Source organism: Podarcis bocagei (assembly GCF_964188305.1).
Source record: "Podarcis bocagei genome assembly, chromosome: 9".
Classification (NCBI taxonomy): Eukaryota; Metazoa; Chordata; class Lepidosauria; order Squamata; family Lacertidae; genus Podarcis; species Podarcis bocagei.
The window spans coordinates 37,646,402-37,658,520 of record NC_138134.1 but is presented as its reverse complement, the minus strand read 5'-3'; the positions used below and the strand labels follow the sequence as shown (position 1 = coordinate 37,658,520).

At 38.7% G+C, this 12,119-nt stretch overlaps 1 protein-coding gene across 4 annotated transcripts in view; it reads left to right on the top strand.

Moving 5' to 3' along the window:
- Nucleotides 1-12,119, top strand: part of RAPGEF2 (Rap guanine nucleotide exchange factor 2) — a 162,881-nt gene that overhangs the window by 75,108 nt on the left and 75,654 nt on the right. For 3 of the 4 annotated variants that reach the window (XM_081208649.1, XM_081208650.1, XM_081208647.1), the window contains exons 5-7: nt 7,211-7,286; nt 9,169-9,336; nt 11,963-11,980. In XM_081208649.1, the coding sequence (XP_081064775.1) occupies nt 7,211-7,286; nt 9,169-9,336; nt 11,963-11,980 (262 nt within the window). The remainder of the gene's footprint in view (nt 1-7,210; nt 7,287-9,168; nt 9,337-11,962; nt 11,981-12,119) is intronic. The other variant, XM_081208648.1, reaches the window with a different exon arrangement.

The window sequence follows — 12,119 nt, the reverse complement described above, 5'->3', positions numbered from 1 at the left end:
GACAATGTGGATGTTTGTGAATAGAACACTTGGATGGAGAAAGTTCCTCTGGCCTGTTGATGTCATGGTATTTTTAATTAACAGGAAAATTGCACAGATTGTCTTTTTGTCTCCAATTTGCTCATGTGTGTGCATGTTCTCAGAATATTTTGTTACTCCCCTACTCTTTTTGGTGCTTCTAAATAATGAGTGTTTTAAAAAATATTGTTAAGGGTTTGCATGGCTTGGAGACAACAAAAGCAGTTTTCTATACAGTAGTAGCTTTCTGTCTTGTTTCAAATATGCAGATAAAAAGTATTGCCAGCAAACATTTTCTATACTTGAATCAGAAATGCTTGATTCTCTGTCTGTATTTAGAGTGCAGCTGATGTTTTGGCATCCTTTTTACAATTGCTATAATAATTTTTCATGATGTAGTTCTGACTCCTAAACAAATACAGTAGTAAAACCTGGTTTCTATGCAGGCCATTGTTCTGCTGAACAGACAGAAGAGAGGATTATGCTTTTCTGACATGATTTGTAAAATGAAAAAACACCAGCAACATTAAAAAACACTTTTGGGTTTAACACACTGTGTTGAAGAGTTCCCATGTTAACTCAGGCTTCAAAATGCCAGGAAATTATGTCTGTTAAGGGCCACACCCCAAACACACATTATTAATATGGTGTAGTATCCTACCCTGTGGTTAGTTTCAGCTTCTCAAGTACCTTGGTACTGGATGGCTGTAGGTGGCAGCGGTATGGACCCTACTCACAGATTTGTTTGTTCACTGGGACAGACACATCAGTTCTGTGCAACAGAAGAACAACCAGTTTTCCAAAACCCATTGTATAATTGGATACATCTTTCTGCAGAGAAAAGCACCCCAGCAAAGCCTATGGAAGGAAAACACAGAACACCTGTCAACTTGCCAGAGTCCCTTATAAACTTTTAACTCATTCAAAATAAATCATTTCTCATCAATTATTTCCCAACTTTGAGATGGACCATCCTTAAACATACCTTCAAGGCTGTCTTACCTATAGGTGCTAGGGGTGCAGGGCACCTGGGTGCCGGACTCTCAGGGGAGCCAGGCCGAGAGTCCGGGGCCTGAGAGTTGAGTCTGGGGAAGAGCCTGCCCATCGGTCGGAGCGCTGCGGCGGGCTCTTTTGCTGCAGGTGGCTCTGTGCTGCGAGTTTGGGGGCAACTGAGCCAGCGAGACGCTGACGCGGCCGGCCGGCTCCACCTTCCTGCGCTCCTGGGAAGTAGGACCCCCCCACCACCCCGGTGTTCAAATTGGGTTTATTCCCTAGTAGGTGTGTATATGATTTCAGTCTTAAGAGGTAAGAGAGAACATGCTTTCAGCCATGCCTTTAAATTAGGTTTTGGGAATAGTGTAGCTTGAGAGCATATTTTATATTCAGAACAATTAGTAGAGCAAGTATGTTTGTTCCCTTGGAAACCATTTACTTTTTATAGAACCATATGGAGCATTTTCTTCTTAAGTGAATATTATAATAAAATTAACTATACAAGTGAAGCGACTTCCATTTTTCCAGCCAGTTAGGAATGCTTTGATTCTGTCCATTGTAAGCATATTTTTAAGAGGGCTTACTTCAATGCCAAATGGCTGTACTGTATGGATCTGTTCTGGAAAAGGTGAGGTAAGCTTTGTTTTGAGTCTGCTTTAGTCTAGGTTGTTGTGTTATCTGTGCCAGACTGAGATAGTGTAATAGGAGAAGATATGCCAAGATATAGTACTATGAAAGCATGTGCAACTTTCAGTGGTGTTGTAATGGTAAACTTTTTAAGTACACGAGCGGTTCATGACAGCACCCCCCACCCCCAAAAAAGAGTAAAAAAATGAAGGCAACAATGTTGCTCCATTATTGTTGTTATTTCTCTACTCATTCATTGAACTTTCAAACTTCTTTCATCAAAAGTAGATCCCAGAATGGCTTACAAAATGTTATATAAATCAGAACACAATACACACAAATAAAAAAGCATTATCAAAGTGTTAAAACTAACAGTGAAAGAGTACACTTTCTATGATCCTCAAACCAGTTCTTTGTTACAGTAGTAACAGGACCTTGAACATTCAATTTCCAACAGAGGCCTGTGCTAACAAATAATTCTCAACTGGATGTTAGAAGCCCCAAAGTGTAAGAGTCATGTTTGCATCTAGAGAGAGGGCGTTCCACAGTAAGGGTGCCACTTCATAGAAGCCTTGTATCAGTGAAAGCCTTCCCCTCCCCCCCCCCCGTTTATACAGGGAAAAGGTGTTCAGGGCTTTATTATGTCAATATTAACACCTTGAATTGAGCTTACTAACAAAGCGGTGGCCAACGCAGATCCTGCAAAACATATGTAATATGCACAGGTGTGACGGAAAAGTTTGTTTTGCTGGGCAGGTTGGGTCACCAAGTGTTTTCTTTTCCTTTTCCCCTGCCACTAAATGGTTAACGAATGGCAGCTTTTGATTGGCCGGGGTTCCAGGAGAGGGAGTTGAAAAGGAGAGGATTTGGAGAGACAGGTTTCAGGTTGGGAGATAGGGAGTGAGAGGAGAGAGAGTTGGTTCTGGGTAGAAACATCTGAGGAATATATCAAAAGCTACAGAAAGGAGTCTCTGAGCTTAGTGTGAAGGACAGTGTGTGGTGTCCTATGAGAGTAATAGGCCAAGAGTTAACTGGGAGGCTGAGGCCGAGCCAGGAGAAGTAGAAGCTGGAAAGATACAGTCTACTTAGGTCTTATTCCAGTTAGGAGGGGAGAGATTCTGCTACAAAAAGAGAATACTCCCAAACCAGCTAAGAGGGGTGTGGTGATCCCTTGGGCCTGTTACTTGGAATAGCTCAGGAATAGGGTTGTCAAAGGGGCGTGTAACTGACAGGAAGTACCACCTTGTTTAAGAACCAAAGTATTAAGCGGCAACAGCTGTTCAACTGAGAAAGAACTGAAGTGAAAGAACTAGAAATAAGCTGAGCATTTACCCTTTAGTCTAAAAAAACAACAACAAACCTGTGACATCTACCTGAAGCGAAGTAACTGAACACAAGCAACTGAAGTTTAAAAGAAGTTGTGCTTGATTAGAAATCCATAACATCAGTTAGATTTAGTATCAATATTATTAGGTAAACGGTTACCTGAAATAACATTATAACCTGAAGTATCCTTTGTTTTACCCGCTTTGTGTCATAAACTTCCTTTGTTTAATAAAATCCTTCTTGTTTGTTTGATCAAATCCTGCCTGAGACTCCAAATCATGAAGTTTTCCCTCACACAATTCCCCCACTAGATAATCTGAGGTAATTTGTAGAAATTTGTGTAACTGGTGTACTGTGAGGTGGTTGCACTATATTTAAGTGAGGGCCAGTCCAACGGTGCCAGAGTGAAAAAGTGCCATTGCATCATCGCAACAGGTGCATCAGTTAGCCCTCTGGAGGTTGAGTTCTGCTCTTGCTATAGTTTCTGGATTGACTTCATGGGTAGCCCCACAGAGATTACATTACAGTGCTCTTAACATGAGCCACCAAGGCAAGTCCATCCCAGTCCAGCAACAGATGTAAGTGGTGTATCAGCCAGAGCTGGAAATAGGCACCCCTTGCTACTGTGTGTGTGTGTGTGTGTGTGTGAGAGAGAGAGAGAGAGAGAGAGAGAGAGATAATCAAGAGCACACCATTCATTTAATTCCTGTATACAAGAACCATATATCAACCTATCGTGCCAGGTTTCAGCCTAAGTTATTGGACCTCATTCAACCCCTGCCCCCAGGGAGTGGTTTAGCATAAAACAGCTTCATCTGGTTCAAATGGTATGGAGAAATAGACCTGGGTATCATCTGCATATTGGTGGCAATGAGCCCCAGATCTCTGGATGACTGCTCTTGGCAGCTTCATACTGATGTTAAATAGCATGTGGGACAAGATTAAATCTTGCAGGATGCCACAGCATAACTGGATGGAGGCACTATTAATGACACTCCCTCCCCCATGGACCAAAAGGATGTTTCATGACAACCAGAAGTTGTGCTTTAAGTGTAGTGTGCCCAACTCTATGGAACTTCCTCCATTAGAAATCAGGCAGCACTGTCCTTACTAAGTTTCAGATGCCAGGTTGTTTGTATTATTAAAGTTGTTTTAATGGTTCTGTTTCTTGATCTTTTAATCTATGATATCAGTTTTGTGTATTGTACATGTTTTTTGAAAATGTCTTTGAGACATATACTGAGAAGCAGTGCATAAAGCCCTTAAATAAATGGAATGCTGCAGAGTTTGGAATTCCCTGTGCCATTCTCTGGAAACATCCCTGCAGCTTGGAGCAAAACCACCATGATGTCATGGCTCCGATTCCTAACTCACAGAACCTCTTGAGAATACAATGGTCAGTAGTATCTAAAGGTGCTAAGAGATAACAAGAAGGAATATGGTCATTTTAGGAATATGGTCCTATGGGAGAGGGAGATTTCTGAGATTGGGAGAGGTTCTACTCTTGCATTTCTTCCCAGCATTCCTTAATTCCTAATTGGTGCCATGGGTTAAGTCTGACTGTCTACCCAGGACGGGGGATGGGGTGATGCAGAATTAGGTCATCCTGTCTCATGACATAGCATTCTTGCTGCTGTCTGTTCCCCATGGCATTCCTAGTCAGCCTTTGAATCATAGTCCCAAAGAAAAATTATGATACTTCTATCCGTCTGTATCACTCAGCATACTCTCAGTCTAAACGCAAAAATAAATGTTGGAGTCCCTGCAGATTAATTTGAGCAGCAAATATCTGTATAAACTGCTGTCTAATTTAGCTGACATATAATTTTCAGGTGTAATTTTAACTGATCCCACGATCACTTAAGGTGGTGAAATATCATTCAGTTCCCACCACAAAGCATGGTTTGTTTAACGAGCCTGCATTTCCACCTCAAGACAGCTGACCTATTCAAATTTGGAATCAAATAAGTTTCATGGGCTTGTAGGATTAGAGGTAAAGGTAGAACTGTTACAAGGGATGTGAATGCTTTTCCATGGGAGCAGGAACACACAGACACCCCGGGCAATCCTAGTACCGGGACGACAACAGAATTACTATACCAAGACTGTTTATTCCCTTCCCTCTGTGTGATACAATTTTACTACACCAGTCAGATGGGTGGTGTATAAATAATAAAATGGTGGTGATGATGATGATTTGGCTTACGTGACCAATCTCAAGGTGGTCTCTTGCATGACAGTGCTGCTTTCCATTTGTGCTGTGAAGAGTGACCCCATTTGACCAGTGGGACCGCATGGGGAGAATAAAGAGCATGGAGTCAAAAGCATGCTTTGAAAAGGGCCTAGGGTGGAAAAGAAGTTCACAAGTTATAGTGCAAAAATTAATTAGGAATTGCGAGCCTCATAAATAAAGGGAATTGACTTATACAGAGTGCACCTTCCTTGCCAGTGCGGGATCTCTGTATTTAATAAGATGATTCTTAGTAATTTTGTTTGATGATTAATAAATCTTGATTATATATTGACATTTCTTGACTTTATTTCATTTACATTCCTAAAAATTCAGGTTTGATAACTTTGTACTCTGGCATTTGGGTAACCCTGACCTAGAGGCTCTTGTTGATATTCAAAATTCAGCCTTCGTAGTATGAGTGCAATAACTAATTGATTTAATCAATTAAAGTTGCTGACTGAAGGATGGAAAGTGTGAAGGTGAATGCCATGAGCAAAGAAGTGTGGTTGCGGAGCAGTGTTTCTCAGACAGTGGGCCAGGATGCACCAGTGGGCTTTAGGCAATGTTCAAGTGGGCTTCAGTGCCATAGCCTGCCCAGTGCCTCTTCACTTGCCTTCCCTGCCCCCAAGTTATGACATAGCCTTCAGCCGATTCCAGCGCAAGCTGGAGCAATGGTGGCAGGGAGAAGAGTTCAAGGAAGAAAGAAAAGGAAAAGGAAGTTATCTGAGGAGAAACCACCACAGGAAGTGTTGAAGAAAATTAGGAAGGAAGCTAAAATGTTAATATTCGCCATGAATGTTAATAAAAAAAAAATAGTACAACAAACGGGGGATAGAAATGAAAGGGATAAGGAAGGAAAGGTGTTGTAGGAGGAAGAAGTGAATATAAAAAAACAGAGAGGAGGGATGAAAGACACTATTAGCAGTTGGAGGAGATTAAGGTTCAAGTTGAATGTAAAAGGTGAATAGAAGAAATTACAGGAGATGGGAGGCATGTGGGGGTAGGAAGGGAAAAAGAAAAAAGAAAAAGCCACCTTCATCAGATCAGCAAATTCTGCCTAAAATGGGGACACTCAGCCACAATACCTCCATAGCAAATTTCTGTGCTTAGCTTGAGGAAAGTTAATCGATGGAACTGCTCACCGCAAGGAAAACACAGTGGTGAAGAATTTACACATTTCCAAAGATGGATGACATATTAGTAGAAAGTGATGTCCATTATTGCCAGTTGATTGTCAAACTTGCCCACTATTTTGTAACTGCTTCTGCTCCTGCGCCACCATTTTGTCTCTGGCTGACCTCAGTAATTTTCAGCCATCTGAAGTGGGCCCTGGGGCTACAAGGTTTGAGAACTCCTGCTCTGGAGCTGAAAGACCTGAAATTCCACATATATTGTGAGGCACAGATGGATTCAGGTTGAGAGGAAAAGGGAGTGGCAAAGATTACGAACATTTTCCTCCAGTAACCAGAACCTGCCTTTCTACTACAGTGATTGCTGTGTAATATAGTCCTCATAATGCTAGCATAACGGCATTGTGATGCTGGGCAAGTATAGCAGTTTCTAATTATTGACATTTCAGCTATATAAAGACAGGTTCTTAGTGGTTTAACAGATTTTTACAAGTGACTTGCATTTTATCAGTACAAGCAAAATTTGTGCAGAGGTGAGAATAAACGTTTTGAGTTTTTCTATTTTAAGAGTGGTCCTAATGTCTTACATTTTACATTTGGATCCATGTGCCTTTGTATTCAACAGTATAGTATTGGAGAAAGTAATGGGACAAATTTCTACTATGAAACATGTGTGCCAAAAATACAAAATGAAGAATCCCATAAATTTTAAGCAGCCTTTAAGTCTAATTTGTATTGTCAATACACTCCCACCCCTGATATTGCCTCAGAAGAAGACGAAACTTGATTGAAAATGTGGTTTTGTCATGTGCGTAGCATTAAATTTTAAAATTGTAGCTTTATAGACTTGGTTTTGCTCAAAGTATTTTCTGTCCTCTTTCAGTTTTGGCAAACGTTCTGCAGGAAGCTTCAGACGTGGCTGTGAATGCATTGTTCTAGAGCCATCTGAAATGATTGTGGTAAGCATAACTAGATGAATGTCCGTGTTAAGGAAATGTACAGTTATGTATTTGAGAAGTGTATCATTTGCCATCTTTAAAACGAGTTAGTTGCTTGGGTTTTAAAATAGGTTAATTTAAGGAAGACCATGGAAAGAAAGTTCTATGTCCCTTCCCCGCAGTCTATGATTCTAGAACTCCTGTCTCCTGCATCCACCTGCAACCCTTGAAAAACTTGTCTAGAAAGGGTGTTTGTGTTTATATAGAACGGTGCTAGATAGCTCTCTGGATCCCATCCCATGTTGCTCAGGAGGAGCCCACACCCCCAGTTGTCTGAACAAGTTTCTTTAGGCACAAGTGGCTGCAGAGGGAATGAGGGTATGGGAAACTTTCTTCCCGTGAACTTTCTTAAGTTAACTTGCCTTAGAATCCAAGTCATTATGTGTACAATAGGTATGCATACAGGATAACTATATTTTATCTGTTACACAGATTAAAATTCAGTGTTGAATAAGGAATCCTAGTTTTGTAAGATTTCTTTAAGATAGCTGGATTTAGCAACACACCTGGAGATACTGTCAGAATATCTATTTTAGTGGGCAGTAGAGCGAATAAATTCATTTTTGTGCAAAGAAACTTTCTTACATAGGCCTTCTTAGCACACAATTAATTTATCTACTAGCAAATTCATAAAGTGACCTTTTAGGAAGCTCTACAACCTACTTTTCAGCTTGGTCTGGTCTGACCATTCAGTTTCCTTCAAGACCTCCCGTTTTCTCTCTCCCCCCCTTACATTTCAGGCATTGCAAAATCCATTACATAATTATTTTGTACCTTATTGTTTTTGTAGGTTTTTTGCTTTTGTTTTGTAAAGGGAAATGTTTTGGGTTGGACTAGATGACTCTCATGGCACCTTCCAACTCTACAAATTCTAAGTAAAAAATCTTGTCGCTACGTATAGGGAACATTTACATTTTTAAATACTTCCTTTTGGTGACTGATTTCTGCTCGCCCTGCTATAATTGGATTAATCACCATATGAAACAAGGGCATTACCCCTCTTCCATATTTCAAGCAGTGGGTGTAGAGCCTCACAATACAGTATTGCAGCTAATACTACCTCACACAATACTTGCAGTAGCATTCAGAACTGGCACAGAGTTCTTTATAAAATAGTTGTTGCATGCTTTGTCATAGCTCAGAGCCTTATCAAATACAGTGTTACCTTAGCAGCTGAGCATCCAGATTTCTACCATCTCCAAAACAGAAACTGCTGTGTGCAAGATGCAAAATACAATACTTGTTGTAGGTGTGTATCAGAAGATTTTTTGTGGGGGTTGACATTATTATAGTACACTTGTGCAGTTTTCCTTCAAATCTTTCTTTTTTCTTTTTAAAATTTTGCTTGCTTTAGAGGAAATAGGATGCTGTGTTTTAGAAGAGCTGGCTCCCACAGGATGGGAGGGGTAGCTCCCCAATGGCTTATTGAGATCAGCCGGAAAGCTTCAAGTTTGCTTCCTTCAGAAATATTCTTTTTTTCCTCCCCAGTAAGAAACTAGCTTTCTGTATGAGAGTAAAAAACAGACACTTCTAAATACATAGGTGTGCACACGCACAGTAGGTCAGTTGTAGAAATTATGAATGTCAGCTGAATAATTGTCTTAAGAATTATGTCTGCTCATTCTCACTATGTAGGAATAGCTTCTACTGTGGAAAATGCAGAAAGTTTTATAACTACTTACTGCTGATTTCTGTGAGAGTACCATTTCATGTGTTCTATTTCAAACTGAAATGAATACCCGTGCTTTCTAATTGTAGCAGTGAAGAGGCCATCCATAACCTTATTTATTTTTATCATATTACAAAATGTAATTTTTTGCTATTAAATATGCCTTTTTATCAGGTGGATTATATGGATGAAAATGAAGAATATTTCCAGCGACAAGCATCTCATAGACAATCTCGACGGAGATTTAGGAAAATCAATCAAAAAGGAGAAAGACAAACAATTATCGACACTGTGGATGCTTATCCTGTAGGGAAACCACCATTACCTAGAGGTTATCACACGGTAAGCCGTCCAAATTATTTTGATAGTGTAACAAATTTGAATATTAGCAATTGCCAAATGCTCATTCTCATTTTGTGAAAGATTCACGTGGCCACAATTTGCCTTTCTTAAAATTTCATGTGTAGGAGATTCTTTAGCAGCTAGAAAGAAGAAACTGAACTTGTAGTTAAGAGTATATTATCTGTTGTTGGAATAGTTTAGAAATACTGCTTTTGGAGCAGATCAGCTTCAAAATGCCAGCTTAAAACACTTTATTCAAATTTGATCTCTGTAATAGATAATTCTGCTGACTTTATTTAGTTTAAAAGACATCAATAAACCAATCACTGAAACATTAAGTTCTGTGAATAGCCACTTCTTCTTGAAGCACTATCATCTATTTAGGCCATTATTTTGCTTTATCTCTTCTCAGCATGAGAAGTAGACCAGAGCGGGTTGTTTATACTGATGTGACTAATATCAAATTGTTCTAACAAATCTACACCATGCCTTTATCATCTGAGAGAGCATTATGTCTATATTGCTTTAGCCTTCAAGTTATAATTATTCTGCATTCTCAGACTGATGGAGAAAAGTCTTCACAGTTCATCACTGTAGCGTAGAATTACAAAATTGTGAACACTGATTTTCAAAAAGGAAAAACCCATATTTGTGTTCTATGTGCAAATATGATCATCATCATCATCAAGTATTGTTTCTTACTAATTCACAGTATCAGCTGCACATTTGGCACCAATGCTATTCATATTAGCACTTTCCATTATGCAAACAGTATTCTAGTACATAATTGTATGGGGAATTACGAAATTTACACATACCTATAAAATTATAAATGTCTTGGGACCAGAATGTCCTCCTTGGGACTGCATCTTTCTGCATGAAGATGCCTATCAGTCATCATCTGAAGCCCTGTTCTGTTTTGCTACGAAGAGTAATTGGTAGCGTGAGATTGGGCCTTTCCTTATCTCTGTATCTTTCTCCTGATAGAGGCTTGACTGGCCTCATTATAAATGGTTTTTATATGGCAGTCAATACATTTTTATTTCATCAGGCTTTTAATGAGTTTTAACTCGTAAGTTATATTTGTTTCTTACTTTGTTTTTATTGTAGTTTGTTTGCTTTCACTTTTTTCTAATATTAAGAATTTGTTTTGTTAATCTGAATTGCCTTGAGGAGCAAAAGGCAGTGCCACCATATTTCTATAAATAATAATACTCAGTATTGTTGTGTGGCAAGAAAAAACCCTCACAATCACGTATATTGATGCTGTGTTGCATATTTAACAAGTATTTTAATAGTTCCTTTCTCAAAGCTCCAGAGAGGTATACAATCAAGTAAAACAAACATTTAAAACTACTATAAGCACCTCAAAAAATATAGTTTCACTCGAAGACTTGACAAACCAGAAACATTTCACAATGTTATGAAAAGGGAATCAGCATCTCCCTATATATTGCTAGTTCACATGATTTATCTTCACATAATTGTATTCCTGAGCTGATATAGAATACAGTTCTTCATGCAGGGAATAAAAGTCTCCCAAAATGACTATGTGAGCTATTCTTTAGTGTTTGTGATTAACTCTGTAGGAACTCAGAGTTCCTCACAATATAAAGCCTCAGGAGTACATAGCCATTTGAGATTCTTCATGTGCTCTCTCGGATTTTAAAGTACTCAGGATTTCCCACTGTTTCCTTTCCTAAAAATTAGGAGTTAATTAAAATTAAATTAATTAAATTAGGAATTTAATTAAGAATTTAAAAATTCTTGTCAATTTCCATCTACAATTCCACCTGCAACTGTTAGCACCTAAAGGTTTAACTATGTCTCTTGTTAATTGTCCATGTCTTTTCTTATATGTCTTGTGAGATTCTACAATACTTAGGTGTTTTGCTTGTATGACAGAAGGCTTGATTTTTCAGGTTTTGATGTAACCCCAACTTTCATTGTAATTTTATTATGAACAATTTACTGAAATCTAATAAGTTGATTTGTGGTGTACTAATATGGCATACTTCTTGATCAGTTTTATGAATGACTAAAAGGAAAATGTTAATTTATGATCATATGTTCCCATTACTCAAAGTTAATCAGTTTGTTTGTGGGAAGACGTGCCTCTCCAAACACATGGTAGGAACATGCAAAGAACCTCATTTTAGATATGGTTTTCTCATATGTACCCACAGAGAGTTTAGAGATGCAAGTCTTCCTTTTTGTGCTATACATATCAAGGCAGGAAAACATGGCTCCCAAATAAAATATGAATTTCTTTACAGTGTTCTAGTTTCTTTTAGGGTTATAATATGTAGATATACTGATTGAGATAGTATGTGTTCGGCTGACTGTGTTTCAAAGTCTAGTGTACACAATGACAGAGAAGTGAATCTATGTTATGTTTTAAAGGAAAGTGCTTGACAAATACTAGCAATGCTGCTATTATACTGTTGTATGTTAAGTGGCCATATGGGTCAGGGAGAGTATCTACACCAAACTCATAAGTCCATTTAAGAACCTTCCTTACATAATAGCATTAGTTTCATAATAGTACTATATGTTTTGAGCATCTCTGATAATGTTCATCTTTTCCTTTCCTCCTATATGGCATTCATTTCATTTTGGCTCACAGGAATGCACTAAACAGCAGGTATTGTAACTTATGTGTATGGTCCTCTAACCCTTTACCCCTCCCCCCTTTGGAGTGTAACTAATGTCTTAATACTAGTTTGCTGTTGCTAAATTTGTGCTGCATCCATTCTGTTACACTATATGATACACAGTTTACC